The sequence below is a fragment of the Sminthopsis crassicaudata genome, chromosome 2, assembly GCF_048593235.1.
Source record: "Sminthopsis crassicaudata isolate SCR6 chromosome 2, ASM4859323v1, whole genome shotgun sequence".
Classification (NCBI taxonomy): domain Eukaryota; kingdom Metazoa; phylum Chordata; class Mammalia; order Dasyuromorphia; family Dasyuridae; genus Sminthopsis; species Sminthopsis crassicaudata.
In genome coordinates, this window is record NC_133618.1 from 442,524,043 (window position 1) to 442,546,660 (window position 22,618).

The window sequence follows — 22,618 nt, forward strand, 5'->3', positions numbered from 1 at the left end:
CATGTTCTTGGTGTGTATGATTTTTAGTGGAGAAAGTGTGTTAAGCTAAGGTAAAATTTAACGTGTCCAAAGTCTTACTAATTCAAATTAGTTGTGACTTTGTTAATGGGAGATAGCACTTGAACAGAATACTCACAATGATGTCCTTTAAGATATTCATAGACCAGTTAGAAGATGTCCAATGTCCTGGGTACATCCCAATGGAGAAAACTCTGTGTGTGTGTGTGTGTGTGTGTGTGTGTGTTGAGAGGGAGTAGAAGTTGTATGCTGCCATCAGAAGCTCAGTCAGCTGGAACTTCAGAGGTCATCTCAGTCCGTTTCAAACCTGAACGGGTATTTCCACTAAGACATTTGTCATATTAGTCACCCAGTTTCTTTACACAGCATCACCTTCTGTGATGGAGAACCTTTTAAGGCAATCAGTCAAGTATTTGGGAAGAGGAGTTAATGAAATTGTAAAAAAAAAAACCTAGAGCATAAATTTAGTTAGGAGGGCATGATCTATCACCAAGTATTTACTGAGTGTCTACTGTGTTTCAGACACTGTGCTAAGAGTTAGAGATGCAAAGAAAATAGGGAAGTGGTCCTCATCCTCAAGGTGCTTACATTCTGAGGGGACCTTCAATAAGTACGATAAGTGTAGGTATAACATACATGCAGAGTAGAGGGAAGACATATTTTTCTTCATGAAGGGCTTTAATTGTAAAGACATATTTCCTTACATTTAAAATCTACCTTGCTACAATTTGCCTTCTCTGCTTCTGAGACCAGTCTTATTTTCCCCCATGTGACAATCTTTCATATACTGAGGACAGCTGTTACATTTTGTGTGTGTGTGTGTGTGTGTATCTCCAGCACATAGGATAGTGTCTAGTATATAGTATATGTTTAATAACTGCTTGTTGATTGATTGATTGTATTCCTTATAGCAAAATATTCTATTCTTCAAATTAAATATTTTCATTTTCTTCAATTACTCTTATGTAGCAAGACCTTTATTTCCTGCATTATGCTTATCACTCTTTCTTAGGTCAGCTCCATCTTGTAAATATCCTTCATAAAATATGATGCTTATAACTTAACAAAGCAATCCGGATGTGGACTGAAATCAGAAGAGAACAGGACTATTCATTCCTTTATTTCATATACTGTGGCTTTCAGTGCAACCTAAGATCACATTTGATTATTTTTTGAGAGGAAGGGCTGCCATATAACACTGCTGTCTCATTTTGAGTTTGTAGTTTGCTAATTTTACCTCCCCCAACCTTTTATTTACATGATCATCTGTCTAACTATATCTCCTGCACTTGTGAAGTTGATTTTTTTTAATCTAAATGAAGGACTTGGAATTAAATATGGATAATTATAATCTTATTGATTCAGCTCATTCTTTTAGCTTGTTGAGATCAATGTTGGGAATGCCAAAATTGGTACTGTGCCATCAGTGGGCTAGCTGTCCCGCTGAGCTTTGTGTCAACTTCAGATGTGACAAATGTGCTCTCTGTTCCTCTTGCCAAATCATTAACAGAAATGTTGGAACTTCACAGGGCCAATGGCAAGGATTATTTCCCATTTTCTTTTGAACACTTAAGGCCCTCTAGAAGAGGCCTCTCTCTAAGTCAACCTCAAACCATTAGTGATTTTTTTTTATAATCTAGTTATACAACCAGAGCTGGATCTGCTTAAGATCTGCTTATCTGATACATACCTTTTTGTTTTACCCAAAATAAAAAATGGCGTGAGAGAGTTCATCAAATGCTTTGCTAAAAACTAGCTGTAATAAGGCTGCAGCAGCCAACCTTCTGTTCAATCGATTTGCTGACCCTGTCAGAAAAGGAAATGAGAATAGGTTGACATGACTTATTCTTAATGAATCCATGAAAGCTCTTAGTGATCACTGATTTCCTCTCTAAATGGCTCACAAGTCAGCTAGAATAATTTATACTAGAATTTGGCTTCCACAAAGTCCTAATCCAGTGTTTCTTTGGGTTTTGGAGGTCTTCTTAAAGACCTGACTTCTTAAAAGCTGTAGTGCAGAGCATAAATTCTGGAAATTTCTAATATTCTGGAAAAGATTCAAGTATGGTCAAGGGACAATTGAATCTGCCTTCCAAGGATCAACCTACTTAAGAGTGAAGAGGCTCATCTTTAATTGGTTTAGTCAAATCAATGCATAATGCAAATAAATGGCTTCTTTCTCCTTGTCTCCTTCCCTCCCTTCCTCTTTTTCTCCTTCTCCCTTTCTGCCTCCCACCTTCTCTCCCCGTCTCCCTTCCCCCTTCCTTCCCTCCCTCCTTCCTTCCTTCCTTCCCTCTCTCCTCCCTCTTTCCCTCTTCCCTTCTCTCCTTCCCTCCCTTCTTTCCTTCCCTCCCTCCTCTCCCTCCTCTCCCTCCTCTCCCTTCCTCCCCTCCCTTCCTCCCTCTTGGCTTCCCTTCCTTCCTTCAATTTCATTAAGAGACTTGTATAACACGTTTACATATATTGTATTTAATTTATATTTTAACATATGTAACATGTATTGGTCAACCTGCCATCTGGGGGAGGGGAGTGGGGGAAAGGAGGAGAAAAATTGGAACAAAAGGCTTGGCAATTGTCAGTGTTGTAAAATTACCCATGCATATATCTTGTAAATAAAAAGCTATAATAATTTTTTTTTAAAAAAGAGACTTGTCCAGGGTCACACAGCTAGTAAGTGTCAAGCATCTGAGACTCTACTTGAACACAGGTCCTTCTTGACTCCAGGGATGGTGTTCTATTTCACTGCACCACCTAGATGCATTGCCTCTACCTTTTAACTTTTTTTTTTAATTTTAAATTTAAATACAAAATAATTGCTGTGTACACAGCAGAACACAAGAGAGGATTCAAAATATAAAGCAGTAAATGTTTATTTCAAGAAGACCTATATAATAAATACCACACATTGTGGACTGCCCATCTTTGCTTCCTTGTAGGTTTTTTTTTGTTCTTTGCTGTGCACTTTAAATTTTTTTTCCCCTCTTCCCTCTCCCAGAAGGCTACAATTAAGCACAGATATATGCAGGTACAAACATGTATATACACACATCCTTACACACTTATACATACATATACACATATAATCATATACTTATGTACACATATACATTTATACACATGTGTGAAATGCTTTGTTTATTTCTCGTCCTCTGTTTCTCTGAAGGTGAATAGCATCTATTTTAATCATTCCCATGTTTTTTCTAAATCTATCAGTTCATCATTTCCTACACCATAGCAATATTCTAAACTTATACTGTCTAGTTATTTTAAACGCTCTAAAACAATATTGATTAATATGGCTGATATATAGTGTAGTTTTCCTATTTTTCTCTTTTGATTAAATCTATTTTAGCTTAAGTTTATCCAAGATTGTGATTACTAGCTGTGCTTTTTTACTTAATAAATTCTACTTCTGATGTTTATTTTATGTTTATGTATATCTTTCATTTTTATAATACTTCCTGAAAGGAACATATTATTGAGCTCAAAATTTTAATCTACTGTTCCATTTCACGGGTGAATTCATCCAGTTCACATTCTAAACTTTGATTATTTGCTGTTTTTTTCCTCCTTCCTGTTTTCCTCATTCTCCTTCTCCTTCTATTCCTATTCCCCCTTCACTCCTGTACTTTACCTTTACCTGCTACTTTGTCTACTTAACCTACCTCCATCCAAGAATCCCTTCCTTATTCTCTCTTACTACCCTATAATCCCTTGTCCTCTTATTTCTATCTGAATTTGAAAGATTTTATGCCTTTTCCTAATGAGATTAAGATTTTAGTGCTTACTACCCTCCCCCCAGTACTAGCTTCTTTTCATCTATTTTTCATTTTTTTGTCTCATTTGTATGAGACACTTTCTCCTTTTTTCATCTCTCTGTAGTTATATCTATTTTTATGTATATATGTATGTTAGAATCATCCTATCATACCTAGCTCAGTCTAAACCTTTCTTTCAAACTATCCAAATAAAAATGACAGTCATAAAACAAATGATATTATTTTCATTTATAATAAGTGATTTGACCTTATTGAGTATCTCATAATTGATTCTTACTTTTTACTTTATATTTCTCTTAGATGTTACATTTTGAATTTTCCCTTAAGTTCAGATGTTCTGTCATAAATATCTGAAAGTCAGCTTGTTAAATAAACTTTTTTTTTCCATTCAGGATTATATTTAACTTTGCTAGGTAAGTTAACTTTGGTTATAACCCCAGCTATTCCAAAGCCTACAGGTTTTTTGTTTTTTTTAAAGCATAATAGTTGTTAGATCTTAGATAATCCTTACTGTAGTTCCATATTATTTAAATTGTTTTTGTTGTTATTGCTTCCAATGTTCTCTCCTTAACCTCAGAACTTTGAAACTTAGCTATGTTATTCCTATAAGTTTTCCTTCTGGGATCTCTTTCAGGTGGGTTTTTTCTATTTCTGCTTTGCCTTCTTGTTCTAGAACTTCAGGATAATTGTCTAGTCATTCTCATATAGCATTCCTTTATTTCTTACAACTTCCCATACTTATCATTCTTTTTTAGGTCAACTCCATTTTATAAATATCCTTCATAAAATGTGATGCTTATAGTTTAACATAGAAATCCAGATGTGGACTAAAATCAGAAGAGAGTCTTCAGTCAAGTATCCAATAATTGGGGATCGATTGAACAAATTGTGACTTGTGAATATAGGAGAACACTATTGCACCATAAGAAATAGCAAATATGAAAAACTCAAAGAATCATAGGAAGTCTTGTATGAACTGATACAGATCAAAATAAATGGAAGCAATGGAACAATGTATATGCTGACCACAATGAAGTTAAGAGGAGAAAAAAAAAAGCACTGAAAGACTTCAGAACTTTGACTTTGGATTGGAAATAGTGAATCAATATAATCCAAAGGATTTTTTGTTTTTCTATTTCAAATATGTTGACTTTCTTATAATTTTCTTGGTTTGCTCTTATTTTTTCTCCCTAATTTTTCTTTAGTTTCTATTATTTGATTTTTAAAGTCCTTTTTAAGTTCTAAGAAGTCTATTTGTATTTTGGACCATTTGATATTTGTCATCGAAAAAAGAGTGGATTTTTTAAAAAGCTCTATTATCTTCCTTTGAATATGAACTCTGACCTTCTCTATCCCCATAGTAGCCTTTTATGGTTGGGTTCTTTCTCCTTTGCTTGCTCATTTTTATTATTTTTTAGCCGCTCTTGATATGATCAAGTTTTAGTCCCAAGTATCAAATACTTCTTAGTGTTATTTTCTTTGATCTGGGCTCAACCTGGGAATCTTCTCTCTACTGCTGTGCTACCATTAGAATCACTAGTCATGCTGTCCTGCAAATATTCTTTTTTTTATGATTCTATGGTTTCCATCTCCTCAGCCCCATGACTGCAAACTATAGTTGTCTTCTCTTCCCTGGAACTGAAATTGTGCTTCCTGCCTTTCTGCTGCTGTACTCACCAGGTGTGTGCTAACTCCTTCTCTTTCATAGCAGTAGTCCAGGTGAGCAGCCCACATTTCATTCTGGAATGTATCTGGTCTGTGCTGACCAGATTGTTTGGCATACCTCAACAGTGGAAGGTCCTTCAATATTCTCCTACTCAACCATCTGACCTTCACATTAGCTGTGAGATGAAAGTTTCTAAAACAGGCTACCTCCCAATCCTTGCTGCTCCTTGGGATTTTTTTTTTTTTTTGATTCTGCAGTTGGCCGGAGGTATTTAAATTTCATTCTGGCCAAACCTCTGCCTCTGAAGGACAGTTTTTCTTGGAATCTTCTTAGGTTGTCTTAGGAGAACAACTGCTTTACCTTGACTTTTGTGTATTTCTGCTGCACTACATTCCCTCTGAGGAAATGAGGAAATTTTGGTGGAGGAAATTTGAAGAACTGAAAGTTTTCTGACCTACTCCATCATCTTCTTAGAATCCTCCTCAGCTCTTTTCTTCAATGCTAAGTTAACAACAATTTAATTTTCTCTGGAACCAACCAATTTCTCTGGAATTGGGAGAATAAAAGGAACATTGTCTTGGAAGACCTTATAATATCTACAGTGAACTCTGAAATTTGTTTGATATAATAATTTGTTCAACTTCTTTCTTCCTTTGTGTCTCAGTTTTTTTTCCTGTGTAAAATGTGGTAGCTATTTAAGATATTTTTGGAGTTTCCTTCTGTCTCTGAGATCCTATGTTTTCCTATGTACCAGAGGTCCTGTTTGCTTTCCTCTGTATGTGACTCAGAGGATATTTGTAATCTCAAAGAGAATGTGGCTTTAGAGTACACAGCAAGAACAGGAGAAAGAAAGCATTGATTATGCAGCCATTTCCACTTGAATGTTTCTATGTTTATCTCCTGCCCTCTCTACGTGCTTAGTACATATTCACAAATACATTCATGGATTTAATTACCTAAATGCAGAAGAATTTTTCAGCTCAATTTTACATCCAAACTAAGTGCCTTAAGTATTGCTCTGGGGAAAGTGTAATTTTCCCCTTTTGCACACAAGAGTGATACCTGGTCCATCTCAGACTTCATATTCATGCTGACCAAGGTCTGTTTAGAATGCAAATGAAAAGCTATTTTCCTGGTGCCTGATGGGACCCAAGATATTTCTTATAGGGATTTGGAGTTTGGTAATTTTTATTGACATTTTCTGATCTGCCATCAATAATGTTACCCTTAGTTCGGTGTGAGTCTTTCATGAACTTCTAATTTCAAGATTGGAGGAAAATATAAAAAAATCTTTAGGATGATCAGTGAGTCACATAGAATTAAATTATCTAGTAGGCTTTGAAATGTCCAAATTGCTTGTTTTCTGGCAGTGCAGAATCATAGGATTTAAGGCCAAAGGGGACCTTAGACCACTGTTAGTTAAACTAAGGTTAGATGGAGAAGTAGGCTCTGGAATCCTCATACTTACTCTTTGTATCATTTTGGACAGGTTGTCCCACCTCTCTCAGTTCCCCAAATATAAAATGAGAGGGTTGTAGTAGAAAGCCACTAAGGTCCCTTCTAGCTCTATGAAAACTTTCATTTCCTAAATGAGAAAAAAAAAACATAGATTTACATCCCTAGATTTTTCAGGAGATAGAGAATAAGTAGAAGAACTTGGATTCAAATCCATGTTATTTGTTGTACCCTTTTTCCAAGTAAAAAGGGATCTAGAAAAGAGCAGGTATTGTTGGCAGTCTATAGTGTTTGTCATAGTCAACAAACTTTTATTAAGAGAAACCTATGGACCAGGTGCAGGATACTAATTATACAAAGAAAGAAAAAAAATCCATTCTGGGACCTTACAATCTATTAGGAAAGATAATATGGATATAAATATATGTATGAAAAAAGATATAAGGACATTGGAAATAGAAGGTAATATTATTTTTAGGGGATCAAGCCCAATGGATCCCTCCCTTTGTGTGTGTGTTTTTTTTTTTTAATGATCAGCAACTATCTCAGACAGAAGCAGGTTAAATAAATGGAAACTAATTTCTTTTTAGTTTTATACTCTTCCCCTTCTTCTTTACATATATTATAAAAAGGAACTTGTGAATAGACTTAAGGAACAGGGCAAAAGCCAGACCTTGCCAATACACTTACCTTTGTTTCTTGACTTATAATTATGGAATTCTGGCCTGGATATGCATAAATAATCTTATGTCTCATTAAGTAATTGATGTGCATTTTATTTTTTACATAAATTCTCAGTACTGGAGTGGATCTTAGAGGTCTAATTCAATCTTTTTATTTTAGAGCTGAGGAAACAGCAATATAAAGAGATTTTTCTTAAGGTCACCTGGCAAATTGGTGACAAAATTAGGACTAGAACTTGGACCTCTCATCTCTTAACAAAGAATATGTCTACCTCATACTACACTTTTAAAAACTATTTTCCTTTTTTCACTTCTCCAGACACCTTTCTCTCCACAAGGCCTTTTTTTTGGATAACAAATAAATTGTCAATCAAAAACAAAAACAAAACAAAACTAGAAAATATCTGCCTGCCAGATCTATAAATTTTATCACTTCTGTTCTAAGAAGCATACAGTGTACATACAGTGTGCCTGTCACATACATAGTAGGTGTCTAATACATGCTTTGTGACATACTGATCTGCCATTTCCAATCCAAAGTCAAAGTTCTAAAGTCCTTCAGTGTTTTTCCCCCCTCTTAACCTCATTGTGGACAGCATGTACATTGTCCTCTTGCTTCTATTTATCTTGTTCTTTTTCAGTTTATACAAGTCATGATTCTTTGAATATTTGCTATTTTCTTATGATGCAATAGTATTCTACTATATTCATAGGCCACAATTTGTTCAGTCAATCCCAGTTATTGAGCACCATCTTTTTTTCCTTTACTACCATTAAAGTTTTATTATGAATATTGTGTTATGTTCTATCTTTGGAATATGTAGGATTAGTAACAGTAGTGCAAAATCAAAGGGTTAATTTTATTTTAATTCTAACTTGTTTTCCAAAATAATTGGACCAATTCACAGTTAACTGATGTTATATTGGTGCCTTTATCTTTCCATAACCCATCCGACATCTATTTTTTTGTGTTTTGCTAACTTTTTCAATATGTTATGTGTACCTACTGCATAATCTAAGAAAAAGGCTTTAATTCCCCATAACTTCAAGAAAACAAAGTATCTTTGTGTCACATAGGGGAAAACAGGCTCTTTGAAAGAAGGGATTACTTTCCATTTGCTTCACCGCTCAACTCAGGCAACACCTCCCCTCCTATGGGATAGCTTTCCTGATCCCTTTTTAGTAATATTCTCTCTTTCCTCATATTGAATGGCTTTGGTTTCTTTACTATATGACCAGGAAAAAGTCATCTCCTGGAAGGCAGGTACTACTTTGTCTTTTGTCTTTGAATTCCATGATACAAAACAGTTAAGAACCTCTCTATGAATTCTCTGTTTCTGCACATTATAGGCAATTCATAAATGTTGTTGTATTGGAGTCAAATTTTATGGCTCTCCAGGCTACACTCTAGACTTCTTCTACTATGTCTAAGAAATCTTTTCATCTAAAAGATCACTTCAGCCTTGGAATTTGAATATTGAAATTAGTTTCTCCCCCTAATGGCTGTTTCTGAGGCTCCACTTAAGGAGAGCTCCTAGGAGAACCATGTCTCATTCCTTTCCTGGATTGTGTCCCTTTGGTTTCTAGTTTCCTTTTATGTGTTGTCTTTCTCCATAAGAGTGTAAACTCTTTGAGGGGAAGGATTATCTTTCACCTTGACCTCCTAGTATTTGTACTCCTGTATTTGAGAAGGTACCAGTCTCTTAGTAGTGTGCATTTAATAAATACTTGTTCAAGATTGGCTTATTGGCCATGTTTACTTTTTCAGGGAAGAGGCCCTACTAAGAAGAGATGGTAGATAAGTCTTAACTTTCTTTACTCTTTATGTAATGCTTGAGTTAATTATTGTTTGGTCAATGAATTTGAAGAAATGGAATTAATGAATAAAAGCAGTATGGTATATTGAAGAGCATTCATTAGTCTTAAAATATATGTCTCTATATATCTGCTCAATTTTGATACTTAGAAGTTGTTTGACTATGAAAAATTCAACTAACTTTTCATTCTCTCATTCTTCATCTGTAAAAATGAATAGATGCCACTCTTAAACATTTGATAAACCTTAAGGAACTATATCAAAGTGACATCATTATTGTAGGTACTCACAGAGCAGAGTCTATGTAGTTTTAAAAATTCCCCTCCACTTAGTAATTTTTAAAATTTTTTCCAAAACTAAAGATAGTTTTCAACATTCATTTTTGCAAGATTTTTTGAATTCCAATTTTTTCCTTATCTTCCTTCTCTAAGAGAGCAAGTAATCTGATATAGCTATAAATGTACAATTTTGTTAAGTATATTTCTATATTGTTGTTGTTTGTTCTTTGTTTTCTCTCTGTTTCCCCCCCTGAGGCAATTGGGGTTAAATGACTTGCCCAGGGTTACACAGCTAAGAAGAGTTAAGTGTCTGAAACCAAATTTGAACTCAGATCCTCCTGAATTCAGGGCTAGTGCTTTATTACTGTGCCACCTAACTGCACCTTGTTCTTTGTTCTCAGAAAGGATCATGATATCAGGGAGGTGATGCTATGACATATAAGTGACTTGGATTTAAGTAAGGGAGGATTGTGCAAACTCATCTGACTCACTTTCTCCTTCAGAGGCATCTGGATCCAATGCCCAGACACAGATCAGGATGATTGGAAATGGTCCTGGATGTAGTATGAAACTTTTACCTTTTTAAGCTAAGGTCTTCAGCAGGTCTCAATTTGATTAAGGCCATTGACACTCATTCAATGATTAAGACTAGGTAAAATAAGCCTAATATAGAAATAGGAATATTTGCTACCTAGTCTTAATATTTTCATACTAATCTTCTTATAAAAGAAGAATCAGAATAAAAGGGAAAAAGGCACAAGAAAAAGAAAACAAAAGAAAAGAAGTTTAAAAAGGTAAAAACAGTATGCTTTGATCTTCACTTGGGCTCTATAATTCTTTATCTGGATGCAAATGGCATTTTACTCTACAAATCTTTTGGAATTGTATTGGATCATTGTATTGCGAAGATCTAAGTCCATCATATCCAATCATTGCACAGTGTTACTATTCCTGGGTACAATGCTGTCCTGTTCTGTTTACTTCACTCAGCATCAGTTCATATAAATCTTTATAGGCTTTTCTGAAATCCACCTGCTCATCATTTCTCATAGCACAATAGTATTACCAAATTACATTCAAGTACCATAACTTATTCAGCCTTTCTCCAGTTATTAGGCATCCCCTCAGTTTCCAATTCTTTGTTACCACAAAAATCTGCTATAAAGATGTTTGTATATGCAGATCCTTTCCCCTTTTATATGATTTCTTTGGGACACAGACCTAGTAGTGATATTGTTGGGTCAAAGGGTATTCACAGTTTATAGTCCTTTGTACAGTTTTTAAATCTTTGTAACCTGATCCCTGAACACAATGTCACATATAAAGTGGGAGCTTAATAAACTTCTGTTGTGATAGAACTATACTGTGAAATTGATAGAGGGAGAAGAGGAGAAACACTGGATTTCAAGCCAAGTAACTTCAGTGTGAATCTTTGACTTGAGTAAGTCATAACTTTTCCAAGCCTCTCTTTGTTCATCTGTAAAATGGTTAGTATGACTATAGTACTTCCCCCAAAGAATTGTAACCAGAATCAAATGAGGCAATACACATAGGCATTTCACAATTCATTATAAATAACAGAGTGCTATATGAATGTCAGCTATTAATATTAGTATTACTTGAATGAATGTACAGCTTATAGAGATCCACTGATCAGAATTCATTTCAGCATTTATTTGGACCATCTAGAGTCTGTCTTATACCTGAAGCCTGTTTTTAAAATGGAAATATAAGCCATAGTCAGAACTTAAGCCTTTCCAAACCCTGTCTTCTGTGAATTTTAAGAGGCCAGTGGAGAAATACATTTGTAGCCAGATTTGGCAGCAGTGTGAGAAGTGAGAAGGCCAGGCAGACTATTTGATTTAAGAAAAAACAAAACAAAATAAAAAAATCCCACAATAAACTATGCCTTATTGCTAAAACTGTCAGATGGCAGCCTCATGCATTTCTTCTGATGCTATTCTCCACAGTTCCTTCATATACACAAGTAAACAAGCATCTATCTTTCAGGATTTCAGTTGGAAAAAAATCTGTTGTTTTAGTGACTCATTACACTTAAGCTGCTTTTGATATGTCCTTCAAATGAGAGACTAACTGAAGAAATAGGGGGAGGTCCCTTCTTGGGAATCAAGAGACATAAGTTCTTCCCTGGGTTTTGTCAGCAACTTCTTTTGTGACCTTAGGTAAATAATTTCCCCTCTGGACTATTGTTTATTGTTTTGCAAAATTAGGGGATTGGATCCTGTGGTTTTTAAGATTCCTCCCAGCCATGATGATCTACAACTATTTTATAAGGGATGAAAATTGTCCCAGACTTTTAAGAAACCTAAAAATATAGCTGGGAGATGATGGATACTTCTTCTCTATTAATTAATTCAATTAAGTGTTTATTTACATTTTTATCTCTATTTTGGAGGGGGTATGCAGCTTTTATTCCAAAGTTAGTAAACATCATCTAGAACAGACATTCCAATTAATTTTATTAAAAAATTATTGTACATAAGCCACAAACTCCAAATTATTTACAATTTATTTAAAATATCTATATTGAATTAAAATAATAGAAATGTGTTGTTTAATTCCATTTTCATTTTTATTTTCTTTTTCTTTCATTCTTAAAAGATTGCTTCCATTTGGCAAGCATTTATTAAATGCCTAATGGGTTCAGAACTTTGTGCTGGATATTTGTGGAGAAAAATGATCCTTGCCCTCAGGAACTCAAAATCAATTGTATATTGGCATTAAAAAGTTTTCTGATATCATTTTAGACAATATCTGACCTCCAATTTTCCAATTCTTTTTGGAGGTTAGATTTATGATTGCAGGCCAACTATTTATATCAGTTTCATTTTCTGAACAGAAATACTAGTGATTGTTCTGCTACTCATGGTACAAGGAATTTTAATAGCCCTTGAATTTGTAAAGATGCTATAAGAGAAGGTATAAAATGTTGTGTCAATCAATTATAAAATCTTTAAATATTAGTTCAAAGGAGTATTTCATGTTTTCTATATTTCCATATTTGTTGGCTGCAGTGATTGCTAGGGGAGATGAACTAAAACCTAGTGTGGGTTTGGGGCCATAAAGCATTGTAATGTGAAGGTTTACTTGCCCTAGCAATGTATACTTCAGTTCAAATAATAGGATTATATGCTGTAGATGAGGGAACCCAAATGCCAAATTTTATCATGCACGTGATGCTTTATTGATGATCTAAATGACACCCCTAATTTTTCTAAGTTGGCTGGTAACCCTAGAATTGAGTTTTCTTTTCTGAAATTTGTTAAACTTTCACATCTGACATGGCTTGTGACAGCATAACTAGATGATTAGTTCATTTTGTGAGTATATTTGTTTATAGCTGGTTTTCAGAAGATTTTCTTTCTCTTTCTCTCCCATGGATCTCCTTTCCCTCCCTGTCTTCCTTCCTCTTGTCTTCCTTCTTTTCATCCCTCCCTCCTTTTTCCCTTTGCATTTTGGTGGTCTCCAGGTTCCTTCATGATGGTGAACAGCTCTGGGCGGGCATCTGGACAAAAAGCTCACTTGCTTTTACCGACCTTGAAGGAGAATGATACGCACTGTGTCGATTTCCATTACTACTTATCTAGCAGAGACCGGTCCAGCCCTGGATCATTGAATGTTTATGTGAAAGTTAATGGAGGACCACAGGGTAACCCCATCTGGAACGTGTCAGGGATTGTGACAGAAGGCTGGGTGAAGGCGGAGCTGGCAATCAGCACCTTTTGGCCACATTTCTATCAGGTATCAATTATATTTATAATCCTTTTTTTCTCTCTTTTTTCCTGTCCCCTTATCCTTTTTCCTTTTTGTTTTTTCCCTTCTTTCCTACAATCCATTTAAAAGCATACACAATATTAGAGCTGAAAAGGATCGTAGAGATTATCTTGTGCATTATCTTAATTTTACAGATTGGAAAACTGAGGCTGACAGAGAGAAGGGATTTGCTTTAAATTCATGTAGCAAGTTAATGGCAGAGCTAAGTCTAGAATTCATATTTCCTGACTAACAGCACACAGCACTTTTGACTATTTTCACTATTCATGATTGCTTGGTTGCCTCAATAGACTCTGTTTTTAGAAGTCTCAAGTATTTTGATGTCCCAGTGAAGTGAGATTGCCACTACAGAATTTGTTTTTCCGTCTATAAGTCTGACTTTCTTTTCGCTCAGACCACATGAACTTTCCAAGAATGTACCCAGAGAGTACCATGGAAGTCCTGGTATAAATATGGACCCTAAGGGTCTATTATGCCCTTACCACATTACACATGCAATGTTTCTACGAGAAACTCTGATCATTTTCATGATGGAAAATGAGTCTTAATTCCTTTCTGGAAGCTTACTTACAACTTTGCATTCAGATAAAAATGGGAACAATTTCATTTAATTCACTTCAATAATTATTAAGTACTTGCTATGTGCAAAACGCTCAGGGCAATTGTGAGGATCAAATGATATAATTTTTGTAAAAAGCACAGTGCCTGACACGGGGGCTACGGGAGGGAAAGTAATTTGCCCAAGTTTGCGTAGTTAGTGAATATTAGAGCTGAGACGTGAAAACATCACCACTACCACCATCCCTACTACTACTATCACTTCTATTAAAAGTCTACTACTACTGCTACTACTACTACTACTACTACCACCACCACCACTTCCACCACCAGTTCCTATGTTCTCATATCTAGCATTTTTTTCCATTACAGAACATTTTCTCTTAATTGTTAAATACAAAGAATCATTTACTCAAACTTCTCCAAAGGAGTAAGCCTTTTAAAAATATGCCTAATAAGATTTTAGCCTCTACTTGAACACCTGCTGAAACTGAGCACTCACTGTTTCAAAAACCAGATCACTGGATTTCTGGACAGCTCTCTTTTTTAGAATGTTCCTAATTTGGGGGCAAGCCATGATTTTATTAGTGTAGGTTATTTAGAGTGAGAAACTCCCTGTACCAACATAGATTGACACATACTTTGTAACTTATTTAATCTTAGAGAATTATTTGAGGTATAAAGAGGTCAGATGATTTTATCGTCATCAGCATGTGTCAGAAATGGGATTTCTTAGGCCTTCCTATTTTGTGACTAGTGCTCTATTCACTATAAAATGCCTTCTTGTTTATCACCAAACCAGAATTTGTCTCTCTGTTACTTTTATTCATTAGTACTTTGTCTTCCTTGTCTTCCTTCTCTCCAGGTAAACAAATCTTATTTTCTTTCTTAAAAAATTAATTATAATTTTTATTTATTTACAGCATTGACAATTGCCAAACCTTTTGTTCCAATTTTTCTCCTCCTTCCCCCCCCCCCCACAGCTGGCAGGTTGACCAATACATGTTAAATATGTTAAAGTCTTATTTTCTTTTAATATGATATTTGGACTTCTGATATTTGAAGTCAGCAGTATCCTTCCGTGAAAATCTCTAGACTGAATATATTGAAGCCTTAGAATGATAATAATAAAAATGATACCATATTCAATTACCTAGTGCTTTCTAAAGTATATGGGATGTTATAATGGACATTAATACTTTAGATAAGGTAAGACTAGATCAATATACATTAACATAAGTTGGCAGTCTTTAAACCTGTTATTCCAATGAGCACATGTTTTTTAAAACTTATAGGAGCAGTCAAATAAACAAAGAAAGACACTAAACCTGAAATCTAATTCTCCTTTTTCTTGAGCTTTGCTCCTTCTAAGCATTTCTCCCAGACTCATAGTCCCTGCTCCTTGAATAAACCTATGCTTGAACAACCAGGGCTTGAACAAACAGCCTGTGCTGTTTCCTGCCATGGGGAGCATGGGTGTTGCTTGGTGAAAGAAAATGGGAGATTGGTCTCTTCCACTTCTGAAATTCCTTCATGTTATAAGATCTTCCCCTTCCAGCTCTCACCCACACAGTGTGCTCACAGAAATTGTATTTAAACAGATTGCCCACATGGACCAGTACATCAATTTAGGTTTTGATCACACTGCTTGTTGAGTTCCTCCATTCATCCAAAATATGCTTATTGAATGTAAGCTGCTCCTCTCCCCTGCTAACCCACACTGGCATTCCATTGATCAATAGGTTAGTGCACACTCACTCTCATTTTTCCACTTGTTGTTTTTGTTAGAGTCTCATTTTGTCTCTTTCCTTTCTGCTTTCTGTAGTTAGAAGTACAGAAGCATCTCCAACAACAGTTCAGAAAATGCACTACATGCATGCACATATTACCAAATAAGGGACACAGAGAAAGACTGATATCTCTGTGGAATAAGAGAAAAAGGGAGAAAGAAGGCATAACTTGTTTGTGGCTTCCCCAGCTACTGAACCATAATCCTGCCATGTGCAGCTTAAGGAAGTAAATCAGGTTTAGGATTTCAGGGATTCCTTGCATTGGTTCGGGATGGTTTATGTATTCAGTTATTAAAGCTATATTTCAAACTCCTAAAATTTACTTTCAGCTCCATAACACTGTTGGAATTTCATTTGGCTTATTAGTGTGTTTTTCTGGCCGGACTAATTTAGCACAGGGCTGGTAATTCCTGGCATTTTAAACATACCCTCCATGCAGTTGCCTGATTTAAGTAAAGCCACATCTTATTAAATGCTGGTTAAGCAGTGCTTTGGGCTTTGGGGCCATTCCAGGTGATAGTCATTATATTTAACATTTTTAATGATTCTGAACTTGTCTTTTTCAAGATTTACCCACCCAAAATACTTTATTAATTTTGCAGCCACCTGTCTCATCCTTCCTCACTTGCCCATTTTAAATGGCTTCCCACAGCACTGCCTATAATTGCTACAAGCACTGTAAAGGAGGGCTCACCTGTTTCTCATTAACAGCATCAGTTTGCTTTTTCCTTGTCATACTGAATGGTAGTAACAAAATGGTGAAAGATAGATTGTCCATCACTATGGAAAGAGAGAGGTGGGTCATACATACCAAAGGAAAATCTGAATCACTTGCATTGTTCGATCAAGGGAAAGTTCTGGTTAGTAAAGGACCAACCCACAGAGCTTCTTCAAATGTTTCAGTTCAATTTATTTCAATTCCACAAACATGTATTAATTGGTAATTCAGTAAGAATTAGAGGTGGGAGGAGCCATAAAGTTTTTGAGTCATATGATAATAGTAATTAACTAGCAGTCATAAGGCAATGTAAGGTTTTAAGAGTCTCTGTCTCATTGTCTCACTGGAACCTTATGACCATCCTATGATGTCTATTATTTTGAGCCCTCTTTATCACTGTTGTGCAGTTGAAAAAACTGAGGCTCAGAGGTGCTACAAGGCCACATAGGTAAAAAGTGCCTAGAGCAGGATATGAAATAAAATCTTCCTGACTCCAAATCCTCCAGTACACTCCTAGGATGTATGACTAGAATGAATGTTGGAGATCATTGGAGAATGAGGAAATTGGATTGGGTGAGGTAAGAGTTTTGCTCAGGATGGCAATGTTGTTGTCCTTTCAATTTTATCTGACTCTGTAACCTCTTTGGGGGGGTTTTCTTGCAAAGACACTGGTGTGTTTTGCCATTTCCTTCTCTACCCCGTTTTACAGATGAGGAAACTGAGGCAAACAGAGTAAAGTGACTTGCCCAGGGTCACACTGATAGTAAATGTCTCAGGCCAGATTTGAACTCAGAAAGATGAAGCTTCCTGACTCCAGCCCCAGTGCTCTGTGAACTGTGTCACTTAGTGGCCCCAGGTTATATTAGAATCCAACTCAAGTCCTGAGTAATACTAACCCTCTTTCCAATTCACCTTGCTACAGAATTGCCTGTTCTTTGTTATGCTGATACTCCTAATATATGTTTATATGTGCTTTACAATACTTTAAAGGGATACATGTGCTTTAAAATACTTTTATACCCATGTTTCATTGGACCTGTTATTATCTATTTAACAGATGAGGAAGTTGTTACCCAAATATATTAAGTGACCAGTTTGAGGTAAGCAAGCCCCTTATTAAGGAGCAGATGGAATTTTAATCCAGGTCTTATTGATTCCTTATTCAGAGTTCTTTCCATTATACTACTCTCATTATGCTGAATTAAAAGTTAAACTTTTCCCTTACTAGATTTAGAAGAAATAGGAAAATGAACTCAAGCTATTGGGATGTAGGTGGTACAGTGAGAAGAGCACAGGGTATAGAGGAAGGAAGATCTGAATATGAATGCTGCTTGTGCACTTACTAGCTTTGTGACTTTGTCAAATCAATAAACATTTTGTCTTGTACATACTATACATTTCAAAATGATTGTTAATTAAGCAATTAACCATTTTTTTCTGTTTCAGTTTCTTTGAATACCAAATGAAGCGATGGTATTTGAAGGACTGTAACGTCTCTTCTTGCTGTAAATATATGATCCTGTGGTCTTGGAGCATAAATTATATGATTCTTCTTTTGCCACTTTTTACTTTTCTCTCAAAGGAACAGTTTAACAAAACATCTGGTTAATTGAGGGTTTGGTTAGTTGAGATTTTTCACTTCTGGACATGACTAAATGAATGCCTGCAAGAAAGGATGCTTTCTCTAGTTTATTTGGTAGATCTTAATGTTGTATTGATTTGTCAAGACATGGTTTCTTATAAGTGTAGTTTTAAGGATGAATTTGTATTCCTCATGGAAGCTGTACCTGGATGTTTCTAAATACCATGATAGAGGAAGGCAAAACACTATGCAGAAGGGGGAGGGAAAGATAAATCGATTCATTGTGGAACATGGTCCTTCCAAGGTACTAGAGGTTTTATCTACTTGTGTCTCTTTCTGGACTGAAAGCAATTTGTCATTCTTTCATAGAAATTTCATTTTGAAAATACTAAAGAGGCATAGTCAAAATCCAGAAATCACAAAAGGAGATCATTGAGGAACAAAAATTGGTTGCCAAGATTAGAGGTAGTCCATTTCTAGACAATCCATTATGTCTTATTAAGATATGTACATTGATAAGAGTCCATGACATAAAGATTGGACAAAAAACGGGAATATTGAACTTGGAGAAAAAGATTCAGCAAACATATAATAACTAATTTTAAGTATATGAAGATCTGTCAGGGGGAAGAAGAGATTGGATTTGATCTATCTGGCTCCAGAGGGAAGAATAAAGAGCTTTGGGCACAAGTTATAAAGATGCATTTTTATCTTTGTCCCAGAATCTCCTTAATAATTAGGGCTATCTAAAAGTGGAATGGATTACCTTGGAAGATAATGGGTTCACTCTTATGAGAAGGCTTCAGATAGAGTCTAAATTTTGTGATTTTATGATATTTACATAGACTGTGTGTTAAACTACATACATGAATCCTATAATAAGCCTGAAAGTTGAAGATTTCTGAAATAGAAGGAATTACTGGTCACTTCATAGTTAACATCTGTCTGAACAAGATTTAATAGTTTTTCTTTTTATTCTTTTTGTTTTTAATTTTTTTTAATTTATGGAGTAAACAAGCATTTTATAATATAGCAAAATAAAAATGATTCCAAATGAAATGTATTATGTGCAACATGCTATTTCTTTTAAATTGATCATGTACATTTCTTTTTTCCTCCTTTTTTCCTTTCACCCTTCCCTTCCCTCCATCCTAAAGATGGCTACCATTAAACACAAATAAGTGAATGTGAAGAAAAAAATAACACAGACTTCCCAAATTTTTTATATTTAAGATGTCAGGCATGAGAAAGCCAAGATGCAGTGCTGGGACTTTTGGAGGTCTACTAGTGGCTATTTGAAAAAAAAATAAAGTGTAGAAGTTCTTTCTATTCTGTTTATAAAAAAAAATCATTTTCTTTAATCTCTAGAAACTATCCCCAAGTAGTTCCCTTATTAGCAATGAATTACAATTAATTGGCTTGATGATTTATTAGAAATGCCAAAGCTGAATTTCTACTCTAGAGAAGAGAAAGTAGGAAAAGTAAGTGTATATAAGGAACTTCAATTGGCTACCATGTTTACAGTTCCTTATCTGATCTTTAGAAAATCAGGTGAAGGAAACTAAAGAGGAGAGAGCTTTTATTTCCTAAGCTGATAGCAATGGAAATAATAGTTGGTTAGTAGGGATTTGAGGGTCATAGAAGAGAAGAAAAAAACACTAAAATTATAAACAATGGGCCAGATGTTTCCTCTGTATTTAGTATTGTTTCTAAGTTTCCCTTCAAATAAAGAATAAGGGAAGCAATAGTGTCAGGCTTCTCTACTTTATTCAACAACTTAATAACATATATAACTATAGCTATAGGGATAGATAGATTTAGATATAGATAGATAGATAAATTGCCCTTTAATGTATATACTTTCTCATAATAATCCTATGAGGTAGGTAGTGCAAATATTATAATTTCTGCTTTACAAATGAAGAAAATGAGGCATAAAGAAGTTAAAACAACTTGCTCTACATCATAGTTATCAAGGGTCAGATTAACAGTTTGCATCTAGATTCAATATTCTTCAACCATATTACATCACCCCTCATCAGATCATATCTAGAAAGCTCAGGTCTACATGCCTGTTTTAGAAAGTATCTTGGCAAGCTGATATTCATCTGAAGAGAAGTGGCTATAATGATGAAAAAAACTGAGATTGTCATTGGTGGCTCAGATAAAGGATGAAGAATAAAGAAGAGTTGGGGGCTATTAGTGCCCAGTTGTCTTCTAACATGTGAGGGCTTGTCTTGTGGATGAAAGGTTACATGGTCTATTTGGTCTTGGATGGCTGAACTAGAGTCAAATTTTAGTAAATATTATAGGATGGTGGATCTCAGTTCAGTCTAAGAAAAAACTTGAGTTTTTGAACCTTATTTCATTCAAAATTATACACAATCATTAGAGATATCCAGCAATAGAACTGGCTCCCCAAGGAAGTAACTAGTTGACTCCTTGTCTTCAAATTGAGACAGGATAACCATTTGTCAAGCTTGTCATAAGAGGTTCCATTTTTTCAGATAGGGGTTGGACTTGATGTTGTCTAAGGTCCCTTCAAACTTTGAATGTTATTTAATTCTGTATTCCTTTGCTTTTTTAGAAGTACTCAGAGAATGGCTTTCCTCCCAATGCAGAGATGATTGCTATAATTTGAAAGCTGGCCATATACTGAAAAGTCTTTGCTATATGCCTGGGAGGTTCTCCCTTCCTATTTTCACCTGTTGAATTCTTACCTATCTTTTAAAGCCCTAAATCATAGGTCATCTTCTTCTGGCAAGTTTTCCTGGATCCCTTTGGTCAGTAGTGTTCCTGACCTCAATACCACTTTGTTCTATAACTCTCATATGTGTTTGTAACATAATAATATGAACACTAATACTATGTGTTGGTGTTTTAATCCCCCAAAAGAGTGTAATCTCTGTAATGACAGAAAGTCTTATCTAAACTTTGGAGAACCTCTTAGCATCTAGCATAAAGCCTTGTAGCTATCGGATAAGTATTTGCTGAATGACAAAATATAAGTGCTCATAGTCAGTTTTCAAAAGTATGGTAGGAACTCGAATCTTAAAAGTGTTGTTCATTTGAAATTGAAGTCATCACAAATTCAGTTAGAAGAGGTCTTTGAGGTCATTAAAGCCAAATTCTTAATTTTTCAGGTGAGAAAAAAAGGTTCAGGAAAGTTAAATGATTTGCCCAAATTCACATACAGGTGGGGTGAATTTGAACCCACCTCCTCTAACTCCAAATCCAGTGCTCACTCTGCTGTATCATTTTTCTGTTACTTCTCTTGATTAGTTTTCATTGTTTTCATGTGATCTACAAAGGTATGTTATATCATTACTTGGTGACTGAGAAGTCTTCTATATTTGCTGTGTGATTTCAAACCTTTGAGGTTCATTCAAGATCACAAGCAAACAGTTCTTGCCATTTTGCCTAATTTACTTCAAGCTTTCATCAGCTCTTGCCTAAACTATTATATTAGCTTCAAATTTCTCTTAAATACAGTCCACACTCTACTAAAAATAATTTTCCTAAATAGAACTGTCTTGTCCCGACCCTGAGCTCTACTGTCTTTTTATGATATCCATGATCAAATATTTGTTATTGTTCACTTGTATCTGACTTTTTTTTAATCTATCAAAGATTTTTAACTTTTTTCAAAGTATTTTCACATATAGTATGTAATTATCTCATTACTTTGTATCCCCATAAAACTGAGATAGTAATAGAATCTAGCTTTTCAGGAAGATAGTATTTGTGAACAAAGAATATTTTGTGTAGGTCAAATACTACAGCATACTCATTATGTCCCTCCTCTGTCCTAAGGTGTAGGTCCTTGAATATCTGATCAGCCTTGAAGCCTCAAAGCACACATTTTAAAAATTACCTAGATTTTATTTTGTTTCATTTAATCTTATGGGAAATAGATGTTTTGTATTTAAAATTTGTAGAAGGATTGGAGAAATTGGCAGTTAGGCATTGTTTCAGACTAAAGCTCTCAGGAGAGCTGCTATTTTCAGTTGCGATTCACATCAGGCTTCCTATATCCATTTTTTTTCCTTTGGACTTTGCCTGCATCTTCTTCCTTACTCTATACATTTACGATTTACTCTTTCCATGAAGCATTCTGATTGAAAAGCAATATGCTTCAGAACCAGGAATGATGAGATTCACAGCAGGAGATCATGAAAAAGTTGAAAGGCAACAACCAAAAGTGAATATATAGCAAATGCCTCCATTGTTGGAGAATCTGGAATCAGGTACTGGATCTGACCCTTTCTGGGCAAGTCCTTTCTCTTTGAGATGTATAGATAACCCTTAAAAAACAAAACTAATTTAGTATTTTATTGTTCCTCAGCAAAACAGTTTTGAACATTTGTTTTTAAAATTTTGAGTTCCATATTCTCTCTCTCACCCTGCCTTCAGTGAGAAGGCAAGCAATTAGATATAAGTTGTACATTTGTAGTCATGAAAAACATTTTCATATTAGTCA

The 22,618-nt window shown here is 35.1% G+C and overlaps 1 protein-coding gene across 10 annotated transcripts in view; it reads left to right on the top strand.

Annotated features, from left to right (window-relative positions):
* The window catches only part of PTPRT (protein tyrosine phosphatase receptor type T), a 1,285,960-nt gene that overhangs the window by 477,647 nt on the left and 785,695 nt on the right, over positions 1–22,618 (top strand). For 9 of the 10 annotated variants that reach the window (XM_074292616.1, XM_074292619.1, XM_074292617.1 and 6 more), the window contains exon 3: positions 13,186–13,457. The exons of the other annotated variant lie outside the window; for it this stretch is intronic. In XM_074292616.1, the coding sequence (XP_074148717.1) occupies positions 13,186–13,457 (272 nt within the window). The remainder of the gene's footprint in view (positions 1–13,185; positions 13,458–22,618) is intronic. 10 annotated transcript variants of the gene reach the window in all.